The sequence below is a fragment of the Gossypium hirsutum genome, chromosome A09 (genome assembly GCF_007990345.1).
Source record: "Gossypium hirsutum isolate 1008001.06 chromosome A09, Gossypium_hirsutum_v2.1, whole genome shotgun sequence".
NCBI lineage: Eukaryota > Viridiplantae > Streptophyta > Magnoliopsida > Malvales > Malvaceae > Gossypium > Gossypium hirsutum.
The window spans coordinates 82,131,754-82,159,684 of NC_053432.1; the positions used below are offsets into that span (position 1 = coordinate 82,131,754).

Consider the following 27,931-nt stretch of genomic DNA (forward strand, 5'->3'; position numbering starts at 1 on the left):
GGAGGAAGAAGAAAATATCTCTCTTATGTTCAAATTTTACTTGAGAATATGATCTCTGCTATGGATTGGAGTAAAATTTATTTACAAACGCTTGCCTTCTTTTAAACTTTTTGAACAAAACTTTACCAACCGGCCTATTAGCTCAGTTGGTTAGAGCGTCGTGCTAATAACGCGAAGGTCGCAGGTTCGAAACCTGCATGGGCCATTTACGTTTTATTTTTTGAATGCAATACCTCCGACTTGCATGGGCAACTTACGTTTTAATTTTTCAATGTACTTATAAATAAGAAATATGATTTACTTTTGTTAAATGAATTCATATAATAAAAATTTTAATTTTATACTAAATTCTTTATATCTAAAATTGTTCAGTTTCCACAAACCGAAAAATAAAAAAAAATTTTACTTTTAAATAATAAATTTTAATTATTTATGTAATAGGTAACTTAATATTTTATGTATAAAAATATATTTATATAATTGAATAATGTATTATATCTACAAATTATCATGTTAATTTATTAACTATTAAGAAAAAGGAAAGGAAAAGTCAAAATAACATGAAATTTATTTTATAATATATCAATTTATTGTTACAAATACTTTGATTTAAGAAATTTTTATTAGCAGTGTATTTAAATTATTAAAATAATTAGTATTTTTATTATATATTTTAATTATTATTTTGAATAATGTTATTTTATATTAACTAGAGATAAAAATTATTTGATGATATGGTTGCAGTTGGGATAAAAATTTTGATTGGTTAAATATGATTTATGTTGTATTTTATAATCATAATTAAGATTTTTATACATTTTAATATTCATATTATATTTAATGTTTTAAAATTAAAAGATGTAGTCGACTTAGACCATGGATGATGAAAAAATAAATATTCTCAAATACAAATTTCGGCTTTGATTAATCATCAATTTTTACCCATTTCTTTAAATAATCTAATATATAGTTAGGTTTGGATTGCGTCAATTGGCATAATTCCACATATGACATTTGGCAAAACAGAATAATGACACGTAACAACTCTTTTTCTTTCTTGAGAACTTTTTAACCTGCGGAATTTTATAAAACTTGATTTATAGATTTTATGCTTCAAAGGTAAATATATATAAAAAAACCCTTTCAAATGTTAATCGAATCGAACTAATATTAATTGGAATAATTAAATATTTTAATTATTTAATTGTTAACTGAGTTGAATTTTTTTCAAAATAAAATTTAATCAAACATAAATTTATATGTTTTTTTTTATTTTTTTGGTTGAAACAAGTAAAAAATATATTAAAAAAATAAGTTGATGATGTTCATTTGACCGAATTATTCGAATTAAAATTACATATAATTTGTATTGTTAATTATAAGTTTGGTTAATTTGGTTAATTACTCAATTTCGAATCACAGACCAAATTAGATCAATTAACCGATTTATTAATCGAATTAGATCAGTTCAATCGGTTAATTTGGTATTAATCGAAATTTGAACACCCCTACATATTATGATTACATGTCCATAAATATTGTTTTATTCTATTTCTATATCCTAACTTTTTTCCTGATAGAAAATAAATTAAAAAAACAAACTTTTTAAATACACACCTTAATTTACATATAATAGATTTGATCATAAGTTAATATCATACATAAATTAAATTTAAATTCAAACCAAACACATTTCTAATGTAAATGCAATGATACGAAGGATGTGTATATAGTTGGATTAAAATCTAATTAACTGAAATTAATAATTTAAATATTATATATAATTGCAATATATATTAATCGAATGGATCCAATAAAATGTGAGAGAATGGCCGAATCATTTTTTTTATAAATTTAATTAAAATATAACAATGAAAAGAATATATTATGTTTTTAATTTAATATTGTCATTGTATTATTTATTATTTTGTCATGTTTTAAACTAAAAAAAAAGAACACTAACATTTTGAAAATTTTTGATTGGTTAAAAAATTAATTAAATTCAATTAGTGAAAAATGAATTTAATTATGAAGCAAATGAGGGATTGAACCCCAATGGTGATATGATAATTCCAGGGTGCAAGTAGAGCTTTTCACCTGGAAGTGGACCACCCTTCCCATATGCAATATTCGAATTGGGGCCCAAAATTAAAAAGTCCAGCCAAGCTCATGCAATCCACTACTTTTTTTTGTATTTTAGTGAGGAAAAAAAGAAACGCGTTAACCAACGCAACGCGTCAATCTCATCTATCTGTCATCTGATCATCAAATTATTCTAATATATAAAGTCAAATCAATTGGTAGTGATAGAGAAATATGTGGAAAGGACAAAAAAAGCCCTAATACTGTCTTCACTTCTTCTTCTTTGTACCATGATTTGAAAAATCTTAGAATAATAACGATGGTGATTTTTATTTTCTTTAATGTTTTTTTATATTCAAAATTATATTTATTTGATTAAAATAGTACAAATTAAAACTCAAAAAAAAAAACATATAAAAAAATTTGAAACATGTGAGCCAGTCACCCAATAAAACACAATTTACTCTTTCATACCTACTTACTGCTTACAGCTGCTACTTTTCTTTTTTCCTTTCAAAGCTGAATAATGCAACTAACGAACATAAAAATAATTAAATCGATTAATCAATTTCATACAAAATATTAAACTAAAACTAGGAACCAGAAAGAGCGGTTCACCTTCTTCTTCTTCAGCCTAAAACCTACTTTCTTTCCTCAGCTCTCTCTCTCTAACCGTAGTCTCCATTTTCCTCTTCTCTTCTCTTGTTGTAGGCATCATAAAAAGGTAAAATTTATTTCAAAGCCCCTCTTTTGTTTTTGTTTTTCTCTTTATTGTTCTTCAGCTAGCTTTGAATCTCCCAAATCTTTGGTCTTTTCTAGCTAAGAAATCCTGGGTTTCCTTTGGGTTTTTTTTTTATTTGTTCTTAAATATCGAATCTTTTTTTCTTTCCCTGGATCTCGTACTGAGTCCATGAAGAACTCAGTTGCTACACAATCCTTTCCCAAGCTTGTTTCCGTTTTCGCCTCCTTGTTGCTTCTCTTTCACCTCGTTTTAGCTGCTGACTATGTCCCAACCGAAAAATTTCTCTTAAATTGCGGTGAAAAATCCGACCTATCCGATAACGATAATCGGAAATGGACACCGGATGTCGGGTCCAAGTTCCTCACCGGAACTGAAAAATCCGTCACCTCCCCAGCCGCCTCGCAAGATCCGGCAGTACCCGAAGTTCCATACAAGACGGCCCGTGTTTTTCACTCCAATTTCACCTACAGTTTCCCGGTTGTATCCGGCCGGAAGTTTGTCCGGTTGTATTTCTACGCTAATTCCTACGACGGTCAAAACGCAACCAACGCTCTGTTCTCGGTCACTTCCGGTTCCTACACTCTCCTCAAGAATTTCAGTGCTGCTCAAACGAGTGAAGCTTTGAACTATGCCTTCGTTATCAAGGAATACTCCATTAATGTCGACGGCGACCATTTGAACTTTACGTTTAGTCCCTCTTCCACCCCATCAAACGCCTACGCCTTTGTGAATGGGATTGAAGTACTGTCGATGCCTGATCTATACAGTAACTCCGATGGTGTACCAATTGTGGGTCAACAAGCTCCGTTCACCATTGATAACACCACAGCCCTCGAGAATGTTTATAGGCTAAACGTCGGTGGAAGCGATATCTCTCCTTCCGGTGATACGGGTCTTTTCCGGTCTTGGTACGATGATCAGCCATACCTTTTTGGGGTAGCCTTTGGTGTTTCAGCAGCTGCTGATCCAAATGTCACCATTGATTATGGGACCATGGCTACATATACTGCTCCTGTAAGTGTTTACACCACGGCTAGATCGATGGGACCGAATGCTCCAATAAACGATAACTATAATTTAACCTGGTTATTCAGTATTGATTCTGGGTTTTCTTACTTGGTGAGGTTACATTTTTGTGAGTTTACTGATAATATCACTAAGATTAATCAGAGAGTGTTTAATATTTTCATCAACAATCAAACTGCTGAGTTAGGGTTTGATGTGATTGCCGCGGCGGAAAAAGTTGATGTTCCTGTGTATAGTGATTACGTTGTGGTGGTTCCAGGAAGCAATTCTCAGCAGGATCTTTGGCTTGCATTGCATCCAAACGAGACCGATAAGCCTCAATATTATGATGCAATCTTGAATGGTGTGGAGATATTCAAGATCAATGATTTGAGCAACAACCTTGCAGGGACTAATCCGATCCCTGGTCTGAAACAGGATATAGTGGACCCGTCATTGGCTTTGCCATCACATTCAGGTCGTACAAAGAACCAGACAGCTATCATCGCTGGGGGAGTCAGTGGTGGGGTCATCCTATTGCTTGTAATCGGTTTCTGTGTTGTCGGTGCTGCACGTCGTGGAAGGCAGGGGAAGGATTCAAGCACAAGTGATGGCCCTTCGGGATGGCTTCCTCTTTCATTGTATGGGAATTCACACTCTGCAGGTTCAGCAAAGACAAATACCACGGGGAGTTATGCTTCTTCCTTGCCTTCGAACCTTTGTCGCCACTTCTCGTTTGCTGAGATCAAGGCTGCCACGAAGAACTTCGATGAGGCCTTAGTCCTTGGGGTGGGAGGCTTTGGTAAAGTTTACAAAGGTGAAATTGATGGTGGGACTACTAAAGTTGCGATCAAGCGGGGCAACCCCTTATCTGAGCAAGGTGTGCATGAGTTCCAGACTGAAATCGAAATGCTTTCCAAGCTCCGACACCGCCACCTTGTTTCGTTGATCGGTTACTGTGAAGAGAACTGTGAAATGATCCTAGTTTACGACTATATGGCTTACGGAACTCTGCGTGAACATTTATACAAAACACAAAAGCCTCCTCTTCCATGGAAGCAAAGGCTTGAAATATGCATTGGGGCGGCTCGTGGTTTGCACTATCTTCACACGGGTGCCAAACACACTATTATTCACCGAGATGTGAAGACAACAAATATTCTGTTAGATGAGAAGTGGGTAGCAAAAGTTTCTGATTTCGGGTTATCTAAAACTGGCCCTACATTGGATCATACTCATGTGAGCACCGTCGTGAAGGGTAGCTTTGGTTATTTGGATCCCGAGTATTTCAGGCGGCAACAGCTAACCGATAAGTCCGATGTTTACTCATTCGGGGTCGTCTTGTTCGAGATCCTTTGTGCTCGTCCAGCATTGAATCCTACATTGCCAAAGGAGCAAGTGAGCCTTGCTGAGTGGGCTGCACATTGTCACAAGAAAGGCATCCTTGATCAGATCATGGATCCTTATCTCAAAGGAAAGATAGCACCAGAATGCTTCAAAAAGTTTGCCGAGACCGCAATGAAGTGCGTGGCCGACCAGGGTATCGACAGGCCATCGATGGGTGATGTGCTGTGGAACTTGGAATTTGCTTTACAGCTGCAAGAGAGTGCAGAAGAGAGTGGCAAGGGAATCGATGCAATAGATATCGAGGAAGGAACCTACGACATAACCTGTAAAGGCAAGAAAGATGTATCCCCTGGTTTTGATGGTACTGTAACAGATTCAAGGAGTAGTGGGATGAGTACAAGTATGAGCATGAGCATCGGTGGTCGCAGCCTCGCTAGTGAAGACTCCGACGGGTTAACACCCAGTGCTATTTTCTCACAGATAATGAACCCTAAAGGGCGTTAAAGCGACGGCAAATGGCCAGAACTGAGTAGCCAACAGATCAAAACCAGTAAGCCAATAACGCTTGCTGTTATTATTTTGTGACATCATTGAAATCAAAATTTGTTTCACTTTGTTTGTATTCATTTTTTTTTATCTAATATAGCGTACATTTATTACCCCTTTTCACTGGATGTGTTTTGTAATATGTGATTGCGTATCATTGTCTTCATTAAACATATACATAAAACAAAGTTTCCCTTAAACTCCATTGCTCCCCTGTTTTATTGATTCTTGAAAAAGATGGCCTAAAGGGTAAGCCAAGATTATATGACCCCATGTGAGTAGGGTTCTTGTTGTTGAGGTTTCATTGGAATAGGCACGGTCCATGACATGACTAATGACAAAAAAATTGATTTATTAGTTGAAATATTTTAAATGGGAAAGAATATTAGGATATGTATCAGCTAGCTAGCTGGCAGAACATGGGATGTTGATAGAAAGAGTGAAAGAGCTGTATGTGTGTTGTATATATATGACTTTTGTTCTGTATAATCGGCCATTTCTAACTTATATAATTTTATATATAAAACGCAAAGATTAAGGTTGAAAGTGATATTTCCTTCAAATAAAATAAATGTGAATATAAAGAATAGGGCTTGGAATTTTATGATGTTTTAAGTTAGGGTCCACACGGATCCGGTGAAGGAGGGTAAGGGTGGTTAAATGGGTGATGGGTGCGTTTCCTAATTGCTGCACTAAACGCGCTAAAAAGCAATGGGAAAAGGAAAAGGAAAAGGGTCACAGCTGAGCTGAACCAAATAAATGGCCTCTGTTGTATTGCACCCAACTTGGGACTTTCTTCTTTATTATTTTATTTTAATATAATATAATCTTCTTTTTCATAAAACTAGAAACTGTCTGCACTGCTACTATAATATAGTATCATTTTAGTATTTCTTTTTTATGCCAGCCCAAATTTTCAAGTAACAGTTTTAAATTTAACTTGCGATTTCAATTATGATTATTATTATTTTAGCACAACCTTATCCAACCATCTTATTTCTATTCGTTTAAGTTTAAAAGTTTACTCAAAATTTAGAAAAATTTAGATAAAAATATTAAACTTAAAAAATAATATTGAATAAAAATTTGACCCATTTAAAATATGGGTTAAACTCGGATTTGAATATTTAAGGTCCGAGTCCAACTTTGCTTGGCTATTTTTTAAATTTATAATATTTTATGTTGTTTTATTTTTATATATTATATAATTTATAATATATAAAAAATAAATTTATGATTATATTATATACTATTTTAGTGTAAACATTAAAAAATATTAATATGACTATATAAAAATTTAACAAATAAATATATATTTAAAATTATTAAATATTAAATTAAAAATGATATAAATATTTTTTAAAAAAATTTGAACGAACTTAAGTACAATTTTAGATCCATATTTTGAAATAAACTAAACTTCGGCAAATATCATGCCTAAGTTCAATCACCTCATGAACATCTCTATTGTTTAGTGGTCTTAATAAGTGATCTTAATGAGTGATCACATCTGTGTATTGAATCAAAATTTATCAGTAATTTTGTGATTTATTAAAAATAAAAAAAGCATGAAAACAACTTTTGGATTTTGGATGAATGTCATGCAACCATAAGCAGAGTTACATCAACCATTAATTCATTCTTACAAGGACAAGAAAAGGCATTGCAAAAGAAAGGGAGAAAAAAAAACACCTTATACATATACAAATATCAGATATATCATATATGCATATACATAAACAAGCAGCTTAAGCTCATAACATCAAAAATTAGAAGAAGACAATCTTCACTGATTACAACAGCAACCATCACAATTTCACTTCACAGAATCTAAAACGGCAGTAATCTTCTTCTGCAACTCCGGTTTGTTTGCTCCAACAAGCTTGTCGATTTGCTGCCCGTCTTTAAGAAAGAAGAACGTTGGGGTCGCTTGTATATCCCACGAGCTGCTGAATTCCTGCATCACACATCCATTTCTATTTTCATTTCACCGCTCTATTTATAGGGAGACCCATTGATTTGATGTTCTCCGTCGTATAACCCTAATTCACTTTTGAGTGTATGACCACCATTCATATATGCCTAGATTCTTTTTCTATATGTTCAGTTGTCGCACGAAATAAATTAAACAATAATACACAAACATATATAAACGTTACACTATACGTCTCTGTACTTACAGTTAGTTCATCGACATCTACCAACAAGAACATCAGAGAAGGATGCTTCTCTGAGAGCTCGCAATAAAATGGTGCGAGCATTCTACAAGGTCCACACCATGCTGCACTGAAGTTTGCAATTACCTAATAAATCATGGGATTCAGATGTGAGATAAATCAAAGGCAATCGTAAAGACACGACAGATTTTCGAGTAAACACATATTGCATATTACAAGGATGAAAGAACCGTCCATAAAGACTAAATTATTGTTGATAAGTTCTCTAAGGGAGACTTTCATGGCCGCACAACCATAGATGTAGATACTTACATACAGAATTTTTCATGTGTAAGAGCACAATAGAAAGTGAAAAGAAACTCACAATCTTGCCATCTCTCTTTGCTTCAGACAACTTTTGATCCCAATCCTCTTTGGAAGTAACAGGTTGCACGTTTCCACCAACAAACTCAACATGCTGGTCGGAATCAGCTCGGTTACCCTACAAGTATCACAGGCATCATAAATTCTACTCCTACAAACTTTAACAAGGCAGAAATGAAAAAAAACCCATGAAAGATTGTGCAATAAATGTTGAAACAGAAAAGGTAAGTAGAGACTAAACCATGACCTTTGTTATTTAAGATATCATGTCGGTAACAAAACCGCTACCATTTGACTCATCATACCATATTCCCCATGGCAAGACAGTAGCATTTAAAAAGTAAAAGATATATAGTGCACCAAGAACGAAGTTAGAAAGCCAGTTCCCTAAAAAGTACAAGATATATTCATACATTAAACAACTGAAAAAAAAAACAATATCAAAAAAATCAATTTATGGTCCATTATTATCATGAAGAGGTTGGAACAAACACCATAACATAAGAAGGAACAAAATCCCCTTGTTACATGAAAACGTGTACTCTTCACTGAGCCTTTACCTCAAAACCGACTCACACATCCAATAATAGAAGTAAAATATCAGCAAACTTCAATTTTAAAATCTTTCAGATTTTCGTAGTTTCTTTAATTAAAGAGCCATTAGCTTATGGCCAGAAAATTTATCTGATTAGATATGTTACAACATTCATAACTAAAATGATTAAAGAATATATACCCTGTCCTTGTGGTAGTTCAAGTACTAAAGAGAAAATATTAAAAACTAAAGCCAAGAAAAGGAACAATAACAAAAAAAATCACCCTTCAAAGCAAAGAGCAGAAAAAGATTGCACCCGTAGAGGTCACTCTTTAATCAAAATTATCCATACAAAGCCACTAACCAATACAAGCAGGAGGCTTAAATGCTTACCTTAGAAAACTTAGCAAACTTAGTACTACATCCTAATATAGCAAACTCAGCAAAGGTGGTGAACCGGTTGATTACCGACCCTATGAACATGTTTAAAATTAACCACCTAAAAGCTAGCACATGGGAACTTAAATGCTTACCTTAGAAAAGCATAGTCCCATATTTTTTAAACTGCCAAAAATGCCTGTTGCAGCAATGAACCAGCACCCTGAAAATGGGAGAATATCAAAAGTCCAGAAATTATAAACTAAGCCCATGGCAGAAAAAAGCAACTTAACTATCAATTCATTTACAGTAACCCTCATAACAAAAAGTCATCACCAACAATAATTAATCGTAATATGATAGGAAATGCTGGGGATTTCAATATTAACAACTCATTAGCATTTACAGTTTATCAGCTTTCAAGAACAAGAAACAACTTAAAGTTCAGCTCTAGATTTAGAAAGTTAATAATAGCTTCCAAGCTCAGAAAATTGATGAATACCCAAAAATCAACACATGCTGCTTTTTTCTCTATGAAATCAGTGTCATAAAGCAAAAACAAAATCTCCATAAATGAAATTCAGTTGAGCAAATAGTCAACGATTCCAATATAGCTCTGACATGGCAGATATTTTTGGTACTTAACTCCTCAAAATCCTTAAGCTTAATTCTTTAAACCAAAAACCAATTCTTTTTTCCATTTCAACCGTGAAGTCAATGAAAACAAATTGGGAGAAAAAGCATATTAAGGAAGAACAAAAAAATAAGCAGTTAGTTTAACTTACGATAAAAAATATAAAACTGAAGCGCTTGATCCTAATTGCAAGCAGAAAGATCAAAGATTTGGGTTAAATTTTTTTTTTCAACAATTTTCTAGAAATTTGTGAAATAAGATAAGAATATAAGCAAAATTTAAACCCCAAACTATCAAAAAGGGAAGGTTGGACTGGGAGGTGGGAACACGGATAGGGTCGTGTCCAAATTACTTATATGCCCCCACCGAACTTTATTTTTTATACATATTCTGCTTTATAGGGTAAAAATATTATAATAGTCCCTGTACTATATCCGAATTTCATTTTAGCCATTTTACTTGAAAAATCAGCAAAACAACCTGTTAGTTATGAAAATTGGGGGGGGGGGTAATTTGGTTAGTGTTTTGAAGGAATTTTTTTTTATTTGAAGATTTATTTTTCTGTTAATTAACAACAATAATAATTAAAAATTCATCTCATCTTTAATTTTTCATTTCATTTAATCTACATCAGTATTTAAAATGTTAAATCACCAACTTATCAGCAATAAGTAACGGGAGGAAATATCTTGCTTAGTTTTCAATTAGAGGGACTAAAATACAATCTGAGATACAGCATGGGGACTGCTATGGTATTTTAACCTGTAGTTGATTCCTTCTGTATTGTTGTTATAATCCTTCTCATGTCTCATTTTTCATGTTCTGTGACACGTTTTTTTTTCTTCTCAATTAACAGTCAAAAAGGATGTCCAAGAGATCGCTAGAGAGGTCAAAGGTTGCATTAATCCAGAATCGATTAATTCGATACTTGAATTAAATCGAAAAATTAAAAGAAATTATCAATCAAAAACCTTAAAGGAAACCCAATAGAAACAGATTCTTTGTTTTAATTAATTTTAAATTTTGTATTGAAAATTTAAACATTTTCATTTTATTTTGATTCGTTTTCATTCTTTAATTTTTCTAACATAATTTTTTCCTTAACCATCCTTAAAATTTGTTTTCAAATATTTTAAAATAATTGAACCGCTTAATTCAACGGTTGACTCAAAATCCACCGGTTCGGTTTTTCAAGCATGCCGTTGTCCATTCTTGTATATTTGTCCATTTTCTTTTTCTAATCAAGTCTAATATTATCCATAAAAGACTCCCACTCAAGCCCACATACTCCTAATTTTAAAATCAATTCGAGACGAAATGCTTTCATAAAAGAAGCAAAGGAACGGTGGCATATATCTCTTATAACAATAGTCAGACCATTCAGTACGCACTTTAGGAGTAGAGTGGACCGAAGACAATATTTCAACACTGATCCAAAGTATGAAAACACAATGACAAGTTCCCTTCAAGAAAACATGCCTGCTAAAGGTAAAACATTTGACGACATACAAAACCCATAGGTATATTACACACTAACCACCACCATCATCATCATCAACCCATTGCATACTTCTGGGTCCAGCTGCGGGCAGTAGCTTCGTACTTGGCCCGATCAGTCTTGTACATGTGAGCAATCTCCGGAACAAGCGGATCATCAGGGTTTGGATCCGTCAACAACGAGCAAATAGAAAGCAGAACCTGATCACCACTCAAGTTAGTTATTCTACAATGCATACCTATTTTGAGTCGAAATCTATTGATTTTTGTTTAAATCGACTTAAAATTCCAATAAGCAGCAATAGAAACGAATAGTAGTACTAACAGAATTGTTTTGTCATTGAAAGTGGTATAAGCCTCATTTTACGCATTGAAGAACAAAACTGTTTAACAGTGCCATTTAAGAAAATGCTGTGGCCATGCATGGAAGAAAAGCAAGCCATAGCCAGCCAAAACAGAGATTTTGGACACTATAATGTAATAGAATTACCATAACATTAACTGGCTTATGGTCAAACCTTGGAAATGGTCAGTGCAGGGCTCCACTGTTCTTTTAGGATATCAAGACAAATGCTCCCATTGCTGTTGATGTTTGGATGGAAGACCTTGGTCCTAAATGCAACCTAAACAACAAAATCAGCATTATCCATTAAAAGAGTATATCATAACTAAAAACAGCCTTTTTCACACATATCACAAAGGGGTGCAATATATTACCTTAGGAGGCTTGAATGGATAATCCGGAGGAAAATGAATATTAACCAAAAACACACCTCCTGCAAAAGGGCTATCGGAGGGGCCCATAATTGTTGCTTGCCAATGAAACATGTCTTCCGCTACAGGACCTATCACAAAACAATGCAAAGCACTCAAAGGTTACCACTAAATGATATTCACTGATGCACATGACCATTAACATTTATCCTTCCGTTAATTAAAGGAAAAGAAAGAATGCATTCTCATAAACTTATACGGGTAAGATTCACAAGTCTATGCATAGACAATAACTAGCGAAAATGCAAATGAATCATATTCCTCCAACTCCCCAAGCAAGTCCAACCTTAGAGAGGTTTAAGGCTTAAATACGACTAAATTATACCCAAGAATCAACAGTCAATTTTATGGTTTTCATCCTTATACTGTACTGAATTTAGAAACTTAGTCCCTGTAATTGGGCATAATTTGGTCCTCCTACTGTTATTAATGTTATTCCTTAGTTCAAATCACTAACACCTTTAAAAAGTTTGCCATTTAAAAAAAATTCCAGCTCAACCTAATGATTTGGACTTCTTTTTAAAATTTTCACCTAGTTGTTTGATGGAATTTTTTAACGGCATTAGTGATTTGGACTAAGACATAACATTAATAATAGTAAAAAGGCAAAAATTAAACTACAAGAACTATATGCTCAAACCAAGTATAGGACTAAGGATGGTAACCATAATTTGACCAACAATCAGCACAAGCTCTATTTTCTAACCAGATTGAAAGAAACTCATCATGGTCTGATTTTGATCAAGTGATTCTAATATGAGAACAGCACAAAAGCTTCCCAATTGCATTACAATTGTGCCACTGAAGAAGTGAATAGAGACAGACACCCCATGCATTCTTTAAAAAAATACTTCAGAGATAAGCAGCCAGAAGAGATGAAAGGAAACTTGTGTATGCAAATACATAAATATAAAAGCAAAATACAATTTGTATGGGGTTCTTTTGGTAAGGTAAGGAGACGTTATAATCTAGCAAAAAAGAGATGTTGGAGTCTTGGAGATGGCGGAGAGGAAGATCGGAACAGACTCAAGAAAATAAGTGCAGTGGTGATGGATCTAAACCACCTAATTCTCATCATTGCATCCATCACCACCACCTGCCACCGCACTTAGTCTGCTCTCTAACATCTCTATACGGTTTTGGTAGTATGTTGTAACCTCTACTCACCTTACCAAAAAAACGCATATACTTGGAATTTAATCAATTCATTCATACGCTAAAACTAACGACGCAATTTTTTTTGGGGGGGGATAGTAAAGGAAGTCTGGTAACCCATAACACAGCACATAAATCTGAGCATTGCAAGATACCCAAACAAGAGAAAAATAAGGGATCGATGAAATTATTACTAAAAGAGCTTAAAATTAAGAATTAAATATAAAAATTGAGAATGGGTACCTGCACTACAGGAAGTTGGTGGATCCTTCTGCAAATCCTTAAGTTCTTTCAAAATCCGCTTTGAAGCCATGAAGACGCTTGAACACAAGGAATATCTACCTGGATTGGAGCCTCAAGGGGAAAAAAACATATGGAATTGTGAGCGAAGAGAAAGCTCGAAGATAGGGAAGGAGATGTAATTAAAATAAAAATACCTGAGAGAAATTGAGGGGGTTAGAGATAGGTCGGGAATAGCGGTAAGAAGAGAAAACGGAGTTCCAAGTTAGATCCGTCACCGCTTCTTCTCCACCCACAATCCCTTGATTCTGCACTTCAAAGCTCGAAACTCAAAGTAACGCTTTAAAGTTTGTACTTAACCCTTTTATTTGGACAGGAGTATTTTTTATAAAATAAATAATGGTAAACTATCAAAATATTTATTTTTATTTGGTTCAAATTATATTTAAGTAATTGAGCCCTTTATTATCATTAACTGTGTAATGATATGTTAATATGATATATTATTTAAAATAAAAATTTTAGGATGATCTTTATGTTTTTTATTTTGAGTAATTTATTTTTTTTTATTTTATATTTTTTTAACTTTTTTTATTCTCTTCTGTTTTTCCCTCTATTTTTCTCACTCTTTCATTTATTTTAACATACTTTTTATATGTTTTTCATCTGTTAAAATTAGTCAACAAGCTTACTTCACTCGAAAAAATTAAAAAAATAGAAAACATAAAAAATTTACGTTAAAAATGGAGGAAACAAAGGATGAAGCAGGAAAGAAAGGAAAATAAAGAAAAAAAAGAAAGTTAAAAGAACTTAAGAGAAAAAAATTTAATTACTCAAAATGAAAAAAATATGAAAACCAATTGCATAAATTAATCTAAATTTTTTGTTTAAAATGATGATATGTCACGTCAATTTACTATTACACCGTCAAAAGAAAATAACGGCTCAGTGATTAAAATACTACAACGCGATAACACAAGTGATTAAAACGTAACATTTCAAACATAAATGACTAAAATGTAACTTGAACTAAATAAAATTGGCTATTTTAATAATTTACCCAATAAATAAATATAATAAAGGGATTTTTTGCAACAAAAAAAATAAAAAAGGCTAAAGGTTAAAAAATCGGGTTTTTAATGAAATTTTTATTATTTCTCTGACTAAATATTCTCAAACTTTTTTTTTATAAGAGTATCTTGATATGCATAGGTCTCCACTTTCTTTAGTTGACTTATTTTTTTGGTTAAAGTATTTAGAAGGTTGTTGTATTGTATGAGCTAAAATTAAATTAATTTCTCTATTATTAAATATATTAATTTAGTGTCTATATTATTAAAAAGAATTAAATAAGTTTAAATTATAAAAAAGTAAACATTAAATATATAAAAAAATATCTTGAAATTTATTTCTTAATTACAATTCAATTTTAAACAAAATATTTTCTTTACAAAATCATAAAAATTTTAAAAATATTAACTTTGTGAAATAGTAAATGATATTTTTATACAATAAATATTCATTGTATTTCAATTTGGTCTTTTTGATCTTTTGTAATAGTACAATGACTAAATTTATTAATTTAATAGTAGAGGGATTACTTTGATCAAGTCGCTATAATAGAGGGATATCTCAAGTATATTCACATTTTTTTCACATATATTAATTTAAAAAAGGATAACGATTAAATTCGTACAGAATTTTGGTCCAATATACAAATTGATATATGAATTTTAATTTAGTATAATTATACATATAAAACTTAAATTACGGTTTATATATACATATGAAATTTTAATTTTGATTCAATTATACACATTTAAACAAATAAATACTTACATTTATTTTTATATTGAATTAATATAATTGTTTATTTCTATACTTACATTTTTTTGTCATTTACTTTGTGTTTAGGTCACATCATCATTGATCATAGTTGACTAATGGTTGACCGGGTACTAACATAGAAAATTTTTAATTTAAATACTAATTTTGACAAAATAAAAATTTAAGTATCGAAATGGAAAAAGGAGTATAATTTAAAGGGGAATTTTTGTATTAAGCGTATTTATAATGGTCAATTTTGACTGATTAATGGGAAAAGAATTTAGATGGTGTCTGCTATCCGCTTAAACAAGGTTATTTAATCATTACAGGACTAAATATTTAAAAATAAAATATAAGAATTAGATTTTAGATTTGGTAAGAATACAGGGACTTTTGGCAAATTTAAACCAAAATATAAATATAATATTATTTTTTGTATTCCTAATTAAAAGAGGGGAAGCGCGATTGAAATCCCTAAACGAGTGAAGACAAAAAAGAAATAAACAATACAATAATAAAATAAACAAACCAAATCCTATTTCCCCAATCGAATTCCATCATCCTTGGTAATAATTTTTATTTTCCCTCAAAAAAGTTAAAAACTTTTCTTCATTGGATCGAGTCTAAAAGGGAGAAATGGAGGAGGAGAAGAAGAAGAAGAGGAACAAGAAGAAGAAAAACAAGCAGGGCAAAGCCACCGAAGAAGACGTAGATCAGATTCAGAATAATAACGTTAGCAATGGCCAAAGCAGTGGAAATGCTCTGGATCTGGATACTCATCAACCTAATGGCGCTCTTCCCGTTAGTGAATCCTAATCTTAGTTAATGCTTTGCCTTTGATTATTATCCGCAATTCATTTTTCCTTTTTTTTTTTTAAATTACGGAACGAAAAATGATAATCCAAATTTCATTTGTATTGCAATCGGTTCATATTCAAATTTGAGATTGATAATTTGCTATGCATCTACTCTCGTTTGAAATTTGCTAAGAATAACGATTTCCATAACATAAGCTTCTTCATCTTCAGGAGTTGTAATGTTGTAATATATTGACCATGTATTGTTGTTGAGTCAGTAGTATGTTGTTTTCTTCTTACAGAGCTCTGCGGAAGAGATGATTAAAGAACTACAAAAGGAGAATGAGTTACATGTACAGAAAGAGGTAACATTGAGTTATGTATTTGTGGTAATAGACAAGCACCTATTATTGTTACCCGCATGTTTTAATTTGTTTCTTTGCCTTCATTTCGATTGTTATCAATAACACAGCCTAACTTGTCACATTTCTACAGGCTACTTTGCAAGAGAGAATTCAACACTTACAACATGAAAATGAATCACACCTACAGAAAAAGGTTAATTTTATTACGGAAGAAATAAGCAGTCTATCTTGTTATTTGTTTAAACAAGAAAATGCGGTTCTTTTTTCTTCTATATTTTATTTCTGTTATGAAGTCCCTCTCTTTTCTTTTCTTTTTGTATTTATTTTTCTTGCTTAAGCATTTGCGTTATACAGGCTTTGTTAGAAGAGACAATCAATCGGTTAAGAAATGAGTTTGATTCCCTCCTAAAGAAAGAGGTAACTTGTTACGAATCTAATCGTGAGTGTCAACTGAAACCTGTTACCTGAAATTGCACTCATATATATAATATGTGGGTGTATATGCGTGTAACTATGTGTAAAAGAGAACTGTTGTCTAGTCTGGTCATGTTATGACATTTGTTGTGATTTTTTTCCCCATGAAGCATGAGCGACTCTCTTTGTTGCGAATGTATGCAGGTTTTAGCTGTTAAAATTATGCGAACTTTTCATACATGAAGGATAGCTTTACCTTTTTCTAACTGCTGGTCTTCATACAGAAAAAGAAAAGAAAAACTGCTGTAGTTTAAACTTTTCTTTGTTGAAGCACAAAGTAACCCTCTATCTTCTTGCAGGCTTCTTTAGAGGCGACAATCCAACAATTGCAATATGAAAGAGAATCACATGTGCAGAAAGTGGTAACATACTGAAATTTACTCCCTTTTCTTTTTTGGTACTATATAGAACATTCTGAAGTTAATATGTATTCTCATGCACATGGTTTCGGGTAGAATGCATGACTAACAATTTCTTGATTTTTCTGTAAATGTTCTTATTTCTGTTGTTCTTGTTTCCCTTCTCTCTTGGTAACTGCTATACTTAACAAGATGATTTACAGGCTGGTTTAGGGATCAATATTGTAGGATTACAGAACGAAAAAGAATTCTGGTTTCAAGAAAAGGTAATTTAGGTTCATAGATCATTGCATAAGGATGACAGCTATCCTTGTATTTGTATCTTTAGCATTGTTGTTTGAAGGATTTTTGGATATTTTGTGATGTCATGCAATCTGCAGGCCAGCTTGGAAGAGAAAATCAGTCAGTTGCGGGATGAAAAAGCTGGTCTGCATCTGAAAGGGGTAAATTTTCTCATATTAGTTTTTTGGCTGTCATGATTAGTTGTTTTATGCCTGTGTTTTTAGTTTTGCATCCTTTATGGGTATATGCCTTTCCGTTGCTTGCCTAACCATGTAGTCATTCATGCAACTTTGTGATTTGGAATCTTAAATAAAAAAAGTTGGATAATATGTGCAGGCAACCTTGGAAGAAAATGTTAGACAGCTAGAGAAAGAGAAAGAGTCTTGGATTATGACACAGGTAGTCAAATTTGCTCTTATTATATTTGTCAATAATGCATTTTACTGGACGATGGTGATCTGTTGGAAGTAAGAGCCTGGGATCTTGCCTTAGTGTGATCTGCATTAATGGTTTTTCCTGGGGAATGATGAATTTTCAGGTGTAAGAATGTGAGATTGAAATGAATTATGGACCGAATCAGACTTTTTATAGCAGAATTTCCTTTTTGAATCTTTTTCTAGGTTCTTTTATTTACAACAAAAGTCCATTCATTTTCATCTTCTGTATATATATCTGAATCATTAAAAACATAATAGCATCAGTTTTTATTCTTCTAATTTAAATGTTTACTGCTTATAGAGTTCCACGAAAGAAGCAATTTCTAGCCTTAATCGTGATATTACAAGACTAAAAATGCAGGTACAGTATCTTCACCCTTGTACTTTAGTTGCTTCTGTTTTTTTTCTTTTCAGCTGGTTATTAGACTCTGTGGTGTGATCAATCAATCCGATATTTGCTTGACAATAAGTTTATTCTCAATTGTTAGTATCAATGACTATGGGCTGCAGAAAAGTCAAAACCATTTTTCAGTGCAACTCTTTTTTTCTAATGTGGAAAATTAAAACAAAGCTTGGCAGGTGGTTGAGTTGGAGGAATCCAGGAACAAGCTTTTGCAAGAAAATCAGCAGCTTAATGAAAATATATCTAGCATGCAGTTACATATTCAAAACCTTGAGAGGAACAGTACCTCCAATTCCCAATCAGAAGACGTTGAAAAGGTTCGCTTCCTTTAACTTCATTTTTGCTCCCCTTTTCTCTAGTGTCTTGGCTATTCTGTTTCTAGTTGAATGAAATTTTGCTAGTTTCGCCATATATGAGAATTCACCAGATATATTTGGGTTTGGCTCGATTTTGTTTGCTGTCGTGCAATGTTTCCTCTGTAAAAGTTGGTTTTAATTTTCACATATTGAAGTTATTCAGAAATATGCAAATCCTTGAGCAGTTAATTACTTGTGATCTACTTAGCAATTAAAGGTTATAACTTACACTGTTTATGTCTCTGAAGAAATATAGGAAGAGAACAATGTATCTGACTAGTTTTCTCTAATGTAGCAAGCTTCTGGCAATGAGGACCTGAAATCTCAGATTGAAGCAGCAAATGTGTTTGTCGACAAACTGATGATGGAGAACGCTGAGCTTGTTGAGAAGGTGCCTTTTAGCCTGCAACACTACTATAATTTAATTTTTGCTACTAGTTTTCCTTTTAGGGCCAATATAATATACATGTGAATTTGCCCAACTCTGTGGCAGGTGAATGTGTTGTATGCCATGCTTGAGCAACAAAGTAAGGCAGCAGAACATTCCAAGGTCATTGAAACGACTAATTCTGTGCCTCGATCCCTTGAGAATGGCTCTATACTTGTTCCGAAGTTGGATTCTCTTGTGGCTTCTCCAATTACGAACGGCAAAATTGAAGGTGAGAATGTGGATGGGCAACCTGCTGCCCCTCTTCCACACAATGTAGAATCTGAGGACTCGGGGGAAATTGTACAAATCCCTCTGGATGATACCGATGTAAGGGATTTGGAGTCCCAGGCCACTGGAACTGAAGAAAATGCGGTGCCCCTCACCGATGCTCCCCTTATCGGTGCTCCATTCCGGTTAATATCATTTGTTGCTAGATATGTTAGTGGTGCTGACCTTGTTAACAACACTTGAAGTTCCGACTCATAGCTTAGATGCATTTTTTTTCCATTCACTATGGATGATCAATATGATTTGGAATTATACATGGTATACACTTTTGAACTAGAGATTCAAAATGGTCAAATTGACCGTCTTCATTGTTTACTGATAAGTGATGAATGTTATCTGCTGAGGGGAAAAAATACTGTTTTTTGTTTATGTTTCGGATATGTTATGGGGAAAGCTATCATCCTATTCCTATCTTAATTTTTCATGTATACAATTGCATTAATTCAAAGTTTTTGTATTAGATTACAAGCATGTATGATTTTAGAATTTATCCTTTTTAGTTATAATAATTCATGTTTGGATCTCTCCAAAATTCAATATCTTGAATGATATTACTTTAGTGACCATTTTTATGTGTTTTAAGTTCATTAATATTAAATTCAAAGATTAAATTAAATTTTATATTCTAAAACATACTTCCAAACTCAAGTAAAGGCTCAAGAGAAAAGAGAGTTGAGAATGTGGGAGTCTATTCCATAGGATAAGGAATTGCCTGACTGTCCAAATGAGTTGCTTGATTGGTAAGCTTAAGTAACAAATTTTCCTTTTCCTTAATTAGTGGAGTAGGTATTGGCAAATCTTCTTGTTAAGTTAGATACCATTATTGACAATCCACTTTTAAATATTCTAACTTTTTTTTTCCTTATAATTGGAGGAGAATGAGATCCAACTCAAACTCTCATGCCTATAACATAATGTTTTTGTGATTGAGTCAAGAGATTGTTGGCTTTATATTCAACACTCTTAGGAAGAGTTTGGTTCGTCGAATCTTAAATTACATCTTATAATATAATTACGGGTAGAATGTGAAATTACATTTTTTTATTGATTTAGCTGAAATATAATATTTAAGTTTTGGTTGACCGAATGTAAAATTACCTAACAACATATTTTACTCAATTGTCCTTGTTATGATTCTTTTAACAAGTTTAGTTTCTTATATATTTTTTAATTTCTATAAAAATATAATAAACTATTACAATTCTTACTTTTTATCATAATTTATATATTAATAAATAAATATATTACGTTGAAATAAATTTATAAATCATAATTATAATAATTTATGAAAAATGATTGCAATACCAACTATAATTATAGTTATAACCATAAATAATATATTAATAAAAAATTATTAAATAAAATATAATGATTATAATTGTGATGTAAGACATCTATTGGTTCACTATTAAGATTTTTTTTATATAATTAGTCTTAAATTTTATTGAAGAAAAATGTCTAAATTGATTAGAACAATAAAAACAAAGGACAAATTTGTCTAAATTTTAACATTATGCCGGAAGACTTAATATGGTGGATTACTCTATGCCAATCAGAAAATTTTACCGCTCTACTCCTTAAACTCGGATCTGCCAGGCTCAGAATATGAGACCTTATATTACAGATGATTGTAATGTGAGATTACGATATGTTCGGAATGTTAAAATCCAAACATCGTAATCTCATTTGGAAATGTAACATTACGAGACGAACCAAATGTCCATTAATTGTTAAAAAATTTGTAAAAATTACTTTAAATTTTTATGCCTTTTTATAATAGTATAAAAGTTTCTCCCCATCCAATAACAATATAACATTATTATTGATTATTGAAGTTAAAGTACACAATTATATATATTTATACTTAAATTAAAATTTGGCTCTTGAATTATATTTTTCTTTTATTTTTGTACTTAAATTTTTTATGTCTTATTTTAATATTTAAACTATTTCATTTTATTTTAAAATTTATTGTCATCCAATGAAAATATTTCAAGTGTTATGTTTTTATTCCCATTTTCTTTTATACAAAACCTATTTTTACTATTTTATTCATAATTTCTCTCAATTCTTAAATTAAAGAAAAATGTATTTAAGGGTAAATCTAAGATTTTCTAATTATTATAATAGCAATGATGTTTAAGTTGAATGGGCTCTTGCTATTTTTTTTTAAATAAATAGAGAAAAAAATGATTATCCAAGTAATAAAATAGAAAAAAAAAAGAAAACGGATCTAAATCTAAATCTAAATCTAAATGAAGGTTAAATAATTGCTTAAGCTATTTTTTTATACCAAGTATACCAATTTCAAATAAATTGGGAAGATGGAACATGGTACCACCAATATTAAAACCAATATTGTGGTAATGTAGAAATCTACCACGTGCAAGCAGTTTCGTTGCCATTTGGCATTGGCCTCTCTTTCTTTCTCTCCTGCTGCTGTGAGTATCTGTTTTTTAACTCGAGCCTATTTGGGCTTATCATTACTTAGTACTAATACCGTAATACGATGCGTACACGAGACTGAGTCGACGACGAGGTGAATTCAGCAACCGCACCACCGCGGCTTATTCTGAAATCAGAGATCGCAAAGAAAAAAAAACCGCCGCCCACAGATACCGGAAAAAACCACAATATTTAGCGGTTTCTGTTACTCGTTTTGAGAGAGGAGGCAACACGAAATTGACGAAGGAAACCAAATAGCTGGCACGCCACGCCATCTCTCTGCATTTTTCCACTCGAATTGCGGTTTTAATTTCCACATTACAATTATAATCATCGTACTGAAGGAAGGAAGGATATGAAAGGTGGCGGTGGCGGTGGAGGAGTTGGTCCCGCGAAGCGGCGATGGAGATTTCTGGCCGTTGGCGTTCTTTTCCTTGTGGTCCTCTCGATGCTGGTTCCCCTTGGATTCTTGCTTGGCTTACACAATGGATTTCACTCTGCTGGTGCCTTTTTTTTTTCTCTTTATTCTTTTAGATCTGTTTTTTACAAGGTTATTGTTATGCGATCGGAGTCGGATTTGTAGATCTAAATTTGTATTTCCCTTTCTTATTAGCAATATGAACCAGATCTCTGATTGTACTCAGTCATTTATGCTTTATTCGTTTTTCATTTGCGCTTTTACCTGTGCCTGCAGGATTTGTGCCTCGTCCACATACTACAACTTCTGTAAGTCGTTTACATTACTTGTCCTTTCCCTTTTTCTGGCTTTCACTCCGTTTATCTTCATTCAATTTCCTTTTCTTTATCACTTTTCGCTGCTTAAATCAGTTTATTTCTTGATTCTCTAATACCAGTATTCAAATGAGAAAGAAACATCAAGTTAAACTAGAAAAATGATCTAATCAGTTTTCATAATGGTTTCGAGCTTTGAATTTTTCTGACAGGGGGATCGTTCCAACCATGTAGATAACCTTGTGAGAAAATTAGGGCCTACTCTACCAAAGGTTGGTTTTTTCTTGATGCTCCTTTATGTGTATTCTGTTTCTGATTAAATATGATGTGATATTCGTTTTCTTTCCTCACCTGGACTTGCCCAATGATGTATATGATTGGTGTTGGTAATGCTTGAGTTGTTGTAACAAAATTATACAATGATGGTCAAGTAGCTATATCCTTTCTTTTGACTGAGTGTCTAACCAATTGCTGAGAAGAAATGATTGCGGGCATCTAAACTTCTCCTAGTTTCAAATTTTATCTATCTCACAATTTCTTTTTTCATCAAGGCTGTAGATTATATGGTCAAGGATTTGACATAAGATTGGTATTATTACATTGTGTTGTGCAATCCATGAACTATGATAGAAGAAGTTAGTATGGAAAATGAAGTTAAATCCTTGTTTAGTTAATTGGAGACATATGAGACAAGGTAGAATAGAACTTGCTTTTCGTTTCACCACTTGATTGGTATTTTTATAGTGTGTTAAAAAAAATTGAAATGAACAAGCTTTTGAACTGTGTGAGCAAGAATGTAATTATTCAGTCATTTTTCAAATAGAATAAAATTATGTTTTGTTCCCTATTTGAAAAGAAAATAAGATTCTAAGAATGTTAGGGAGTTAAATAAAGGTGAAAGACGATGATGTCATTAATTGCGCGGAGCAATTACTTTCTAATTTTGGTGAGAACTTTGTATCCTATATCGTGATGCTGCAAATGTTGGTTGTGAAAGAAAAAAGACATGGCCTAAGGTTACCATCTAGCTTTGCTAGTATATTCTCTCGGCTTTGTACTAAACTCCTTGTGGTTTAGATCATCATATGTTCACTACTTATCAGGGATTAAGAGATTGGATTAACCACTCTCTTTTTGTAGTTTATATCATTTTTAAAGTTGATCCCTTAATTTGAGTTTGAGTCTCGTGTATATGAAGACATGTTTGCAGTAGCATGTCCTCCATTTCTCCATTAACTTGTAATCTAATTTGAATACCTTAACCTGTTTTACAGTTATCAATTAAGCACCTTAATAATTAGCACTGAACTTTTATGTTTTATGTTATTTACATGTATTCCAACTGCTCTGTGGCTCTTGTCTAGGCTTATAAAAATACCTCTTATGCATGTAGTTTGCTCATACTGCAGTAGCCTATGACTATATACATATTGCATTTAACTCTTCCTTTTCACTTCAGGATATTCTTAAACACTATGTAAATGAAGCTAAAAATGAAACCAGCAGTGCAAATGCCACGCGTAAAAGTCAGAAAAAAAAAGGTCTGGTTGAACTTGTTTTTTTCTTAACTGTGCCTCGGGTAATTAACCATTCCCTTTTATGAGATTTCAGTTTGATTTAAAAAAGATAATACTCAACAGGTACTCCAGTTCCTCCTCAAGTCGTGCTGCAGCCACTCGGCAAAAGAAATGTATGCATATTGCTAAAAGTTTGTTACATGCTATTTAGTAAGTCCTTTTAGTGGCATATATAACATCTCAAAATTTTGATTTTCTCTCACAGATTAGTGGAGATGGTGGTAAAGCAGGGATGAAAGGTGGTATTGATGAAGGTTTGAGATTATGTGAGTTGCAATATGGGAGCTACTGCATTTGGCATGAAGAAAATAGGGAAGACATGAAAGATTCCATGGTGAAGAAATTGAAGGACCAGCTTTTTGTAGCCAGGGCATATTATCCTAGTGTTGCAAAAATCCCAGCCCAGAACGCGTTGACTCGTGATCTAAGACAAAATATTCAAGAACTAGAGCGTATCCTTAGTGAAAGTACAACAGATGCTGATCTTCCACCAGAGTAAGTTATTGCACATTCTTCATGACTTCATAAAATTCCATGAATAGGGCCAACTACTCCAGGTTTGATACCATGAGGATTTTGACCCATTTACTGACTAGAAATGTTAGTTTACAATAAAATGTTGTACTTCGCTTCAAATTGAACCTCCACTATAGCATAAAGTTCTTGGAACGGTGTATTTTGTCCTTTACAAGTATTACCCTTCAAGTTTCATAAAAACTAGAGGGGCCACCTTAAGTTAGTATCTCACCAAAGGGAAACATTGGAAAAATTTATTCCATCTAAGGAAACTGGACACTTTATTGAATCTGGAAATAGTAAAAATGGTATTCAGTTTTAACAGAGGTGATATGTGGACAATTTGTCCTTTTGCATTCCTTTATGCTACTTTTGTTCTAATCCAGGAGTAGGGACTCTATCTTGTAGCTTACTTAGATCTTGCTTTTAGTAATTGGGTGCTATATCTTTGTTCACCTGATATTTTAATATGTTGCATCTGATAGACCTGTATCATATTTCTGTAACTCCTTTCATGGTTCCTGGTGACTTGATATGACCTCAGCACACTGGAGCTAGCTTCTTAGATGTTACTTCAACTCTTCATTTTTCTTGGAAAAGATGTGTCCAACTCCTGTGTCTGACATATCTGGACATGGGGATGGAGATATGACCCTTCAAGGAGCCTCCAACATTTTTACTTGAGTCTGAGAAACATAGCTTAGTATTGATTTATTTAGTTCTTTATTATGATAGGCAGTTTAACTGAAATTGTCATTATGAATTCTTGATCTTAAAGATATCACAAAGTGGCCCCAATATCGTTGTGAGTAATATTGTGTTTTAAGTCCTACAATTTTAGTCTCCCCCCCTTCCCCCCCGCCCCTCTCTCTCTATTTCTGTCCTTTTGGCAGATTGATCGGATAAATAGGGGTCACCATAATCTTTCATTTTTTCGAATAGCTAGAATGTTCATATTTCTTGCTTCAGTACCGAATCTTTTTACTGGTTTTGTATCAGGATTCAAAAGAAGTCAGAAAGGATGGAAGCTACAATAGCCAAATCCAAATCAGTCACTACGGATTGTCATAATGTTGACAAGAAATTGAGACAAATATTTGACCTAACTGAGGATGAAGCTAATTTTCACATGAAGCAGAGTGCATTTCTTTACCAACTTGCTGTCCAGACAATGCCCAAGAGCCAGCACTGCCTGTCTATGAGACTAACTGTCGAATATTTCAGAGACGATTCATTTGATCAAGAGCTGCCTGTGAAATACTCTGATCCCACATTGCAACACTATGTTATATTCTCCACTAATGTCATTGCATCAACAGTTGTAATAAACTCAACTGTTATGCATGCAAGAGTATGTCTTAGTTATTATTGAAACAACATTTCATGGTTCTGCTATGCCTGAATTCTAGTGGTGAGACTGACTTGTTACCCTGCAATATTTCAGGACAGTATGAACCAGGTTTTTCATGTGCTGACCAATGGACAGAATTACTATGCAATGAAACATTGGTTCCTCGGGAACACATTTAAGGATGCTATAGTTGAGGTGTTGAATATTGATCCTTTTATTCCAGATTTCTACGATAAAACCACTCCATCTCACCTAAACTTACCTACCGAATTTCGAGTTTCCTTTCATGGCATCAATAACGCATCAGCAATGCATAGCAGAACACAATATATATCTATTTTTTCTCATTCCCATTATCTTCTTCCTGAGATATTCAAAAACTTGGAGAAAGTTGTGGTTCTGGATGATGATGTTGTTGTCCAGCAAGACTTGTCAACACTCTGGAGCCTTAACATGGGACAGAAAGTGATGGGTGCCATCCAAATTTGCTCTGTCAGATTGGGTCAGGTGAGGAGTTATTTGGGGGAAAGCAACTTCCACAAAAACTCGTGCACTTGGATGTCCGGATTGAACGTAATTGATCTGGCCAGGTGGAGAAAGCTTGGCATTTCTGAAACTTACTGGAAGTTGGTGAAAGAGGTAAGTAAATCTTATATTGATAATATCTCTTCTCATTCAATTACTTGTGCAGAACACTGTTTAAATTTGATATTGATATTGCATTGACTCTGTATGAAATTAACCTCTATCCTAAATCCATTTTTAAGTATATTTATGTTTTGCTACGGTGTCTTTGACATGGAATGTAGAACAATCCAGAGCTGCAACTGTCAGACTATGAAAATTCGCTGTGTTGACTCTCATTTGTTATGATGACAGCAGGTCAGCAAGAAGGAGGGATCAGCTGCGCTTGCAAGCTTGCTTACTTTTCAGGACCTAATCTATGCGCTCGACAATGATTGGGTTTTATCAGGACTTGGTCATGACTATGAGCTTAGCACTCAAAGCATCAAGAAAGCTGCAGTGTTACACTATAATGGAAATATGAAACCTTGGCTTGAGCTGGGAATTCCCAAATATAAGGTATACTGGAGAAAGTTTCTAAACCCTGAAAATCAATTTCTAAATGAGTGCAATGTAAATCCATAAATGGGCCGGTGGTGGGGTTGACACAGTCTGAATCCTTAGAAAATTGAGGGCTCAAGGGGAACTAAGGTGCTGACAATTTTGACACTGAGCTAGAGAATTTTGAAGGGGGTGTTAGATGGCAACAACAAAAGTATAGCTGTGATGACCTGGATGGGTGCATATATGTGTATGTATTCTGAAACTTTTCAGTAAAAATAAAAGAAAGGACTCCCTGGAGGTGGCTACAGATGGATTTTGGGGGGGGGGGGCTATTGAAGTGATTGTTGGAGAATGGAGAGGTAGCTTCTTTCATTGTCTGCTTCCTTCTAGCTTTGTGTGGTACAGTGAATTAATGTGAGAAACCTTGACAAAATAATCATACACCGAGAAGGGCGTGATTTGCATTCAAATTCAATGGCGCCATTCTCAATCAAAGAAAATGCATTCATCCATGGAGTGGTATTATGCTCCTTCAAAATTTTTTGGATTTTCTATTTCATTTTTTTTTTTTTTTCGTCTTGTTTTGTTTTGTTTTAGGTCGTAAGGAAAACGGTCCAACTAACTAAGCCTCCAATTAAAATTTTTTTTCTTTGTATTATTTGATTTTGGATTTTTTTCAATGCACAGGTATTGTCGTAATGCTAGCTGATTTCACAGATATGCATTACTCACATTCCTTTCCTTATTTA

The 27,931-nt window shown here is 33.2% G+C and overlaps 5 protein-coding genes and 1 non-coding gene across 11 annotated transcripts; 4 read left to right on the forward strand and 2 right to left on the reverse strand.

Annotated features, from left to right (window-relative positions):
• The first annotated feature begins 131 nt into the window (after positions 1-131).
• TRNAI-AAU (transfer RNA isoleucine (anticodon AAU)) lies at positions 132-205 on the forward strand. The gene has a single exon. It is a non-coding gene; the product is annotated as a tRNA-Ile (tRNA).
• Positions 206-2,530: 2,325 nt separating this feature from the next.
• Positions 2,531-5,922, forward strand: LOC107928525 (receptor-like protein kinase FERONIA). The gene has a single exon (XM_016859774.2). The coding sequence runs from the start codon at positions 2,993-2,995 to the stop codon at positions 5,678-5,680; it is 2,688 nt and encodes an 895-aa protein (XP_016715263.1). The 5' UTR covers positions 2,531-2,992; the 3' UTR covers positions 5,681-5,922.
• Positions 5,923-7,321: 1,399 nt separating this feature from the next.
• LOC107928428 (thioredoxin H-type) lies at positions 7,322-10,177 on the reverse strand. Its single transcript, XM_016859659.2, has 5 exons — positions 9,961-10,177; positions 9,331-9,398; positions 8,264-8,380; positions 7,903-8,025; positions 7,322-7,679 (listed from the first exon to the last, which is right to left on the reverse strand). The coding sequence occupies exons 2-5, from the start codon at positions 9,349-9,351 to the stop codon at positions 7,539-7,541; spliced, it is 402 nt and encodes a 133-aa protein (XP_016715148.2). The 5' UTR covers positions 9,352-9,398; positions 9,961-10,177; the 3' UTR covers positions 7,322-7,538.
• Positions 10,178-11,130: 953 nt separating this feature from the next.
• LOC107928596 (ubiquitin-conjugating enzyme E2-17 kDa) lies at positions 11,131-13,859 on the reverse strand. 2 transcript variants are annotated; one of them, XM_016859849.2, is made up of 5 exons: positions 13,673-13,859; positions 13,479-13,577; positions 12,024-12,151; positions 11,825-11,929; positions 11,131-11,507 (listed from the first exon to the last, which is right to left on the reverse strand). In XM_016859849.2, the coding sequence occupies exons 2-5, from the start codon at positions 13,546-13,548 to the stop codon at positions 11,364-11,366; spliced, it is 447 nt and encodes a 148-aa protein (XP_016715338.2). In that variant the 5' UTR covers positions 13,549-13,577; positions 13,673-13,859; the 3' UTR covers positions 11,131-11,363. The 2 variants fall into 2 exon arrangements, with proteins under 2 accessions (XP_016715338.2, XP_016715337.2); XM_016859848.2 differs by having other exon boundaries at positions 13,479-13,589.
• A 1,913-nt stretch (positions 13,860-15,772) lies between these two features.
• Positions 15,773-19,910, forward strand: LOC107928599 (myosin-11). Its single transcript, XM_016859853.2, has 12 exons — positions 15,773-16,103; positions 16,402-16,464; positions 16,595-16,657; positions 16,819-16,881; positions 17,238-17,300; positions 17,501-17,563; positions 17,678-17,740; positions 17,916-17,978; positions 18,318-18,377; positions 18,596-18,736; positions 19,071-19,166; positions 19,269-19,910. Exons 1-12 carry the CDS (start codon positions 15,939-15,941, stop codon positions 19,674-19,676), a joined length of 1,311 nt encoding a protein of 436 aa, XP_016715342.1. The 5' UTR covers positions 15,773-15,938; the 3' UTR covers positions 19,677-19,910.
• Positions 19,911-21,840: 1,930 nt separating this feature from the next.
• Positions 21,841-27,900, forward strand: LOC107928544 (probable galacturonosyltransferase 7). 5 transcript variants are annotated; one of them, XM_016859795.2, is made up of 9 exons: positions 21,841-22,441; positions 22,633-22,664; positions 22,883-22,942; positions 24,130-24,211; positions 24,311-24,360; positions 24,453-24,742; positions 25,763-26,114; positions 26,208-26,753; positions 26,994-27,900. In XM_016859795.2, the coding sequence occupies exons 1-9, from the start codon at positions 22,294-22,296 to the stop codon at positions 27,261-27,263; spliced, it is 1,830 nt and encodes a 609-aa protein (XP_016715284.2). In that variant the 5' UTR covers positions 21,841-22,293; the 3' UTR covers positions 27,264-27,900. The 5 variants fall into 5 exon arrangements, with proteins under 5 accessions (XP_016715284.2, XP_016715285.2, XP_016715286.2 ...); XM_016859796.2 differs by having other exon boundaries at positions 21,863-22,441; positions 26,997-27,900; XM_016859797.2 differs by having other exon boundaries at positions 22,332-22,441; positions 22,864-22,942; positions 24,130-24,210; positions 24,309-24,360.
• The last annotated feature ends 31 nt before the right edge of the window (positions 27,901-27,931 follow it).

Coding starts and splice junctions, on each gene's coding strand:
- LOC107928544 (XM_016859795.2), top strand. CDS start 22,294: ATGAAAGGTGGCGGTGGCGGTGGAGGAGTTGGTCCCGCGAAGCGGCGA. Junction 24,212..24,310: donor TAAAAGTCAGAAAAAAAAAG/GTCTGGTTGAAC, acceptor AATACTCAACAG/GTACTCCAGTTCCTCCTCAA. Junction 26,754..26,993: donor ACTGGAAGTTGGTGAAAGAG/GTAAGTAAATCT, acceptor TTATGATGACAG/CAGGTCAGCAAGAAGGAGGG.
- LOC107928525 (XM_016859774.2), top strand. CDS start 2,993: ATGAAGAACTCAGTTGCTACACAATCCTTTCCCAAGCTTGTTTCCGTT.
- LOC107928428 (XM_016859659.2), bottom strand. CDS start 9,351: ATGGGACTATGCTTTTCTAAG. Junction 8,381..9,330: donor TGGGACTATGCTTTTCTAAG/GTAAGCATTTAA, acceptor TGATACTTGTAG/GGTAACCGAGCTGATTCCGA. Junction 7,680..7,902: donor TAGATGTCGATGAACTAACT/GTAAGTACAGAG, acceptor TGTGTGATGCAG/GAATTCAGCAGCTCGTGGGA.
- LOC107928596 (XM_016859849.2), bottom strand. CDS start 13,548: ATGGCTTCAAAGCGGATTTTGAAAGAACTTAAGGATTTGCAGAAGGAT. Junction 12,152..13,478: donor ACCAACTTCCTGTAGTGCAG/GTACCCATTCTC, acceptor GTTTTGTGATAG/GTCCTGTAGCGGAAGACATG. Junction 11,930..12,023: donor ATCCATTCAAGCCTCCTAAG/GTAATATATTGC, acceptor TTTGTTGTTTAG/GTTGCATTTAGGACCAAGGT.
- LOC107928599 (XM_016859853.2), top strand. CDS start 15,939: ATGGAGGAGGAGAAGAAGAAGAAGAGGAACAAGAAGAAGAAAAACAAG. Junction 18,378..18,595: donor TTACAAGACTAAAAATGCAG/GTACAGTATCTT, acceptor AAAGCTTGGCAG/GTGGTTGAGTTGGAGGAATC. Junction 19,167..19,268: donor ACGCTGAGCTTGTTGAGAAG/GTGCCTTTTAGC, acceptor ACTCTGTGGCAG/GTGAATGTGTTGTATGCCAT.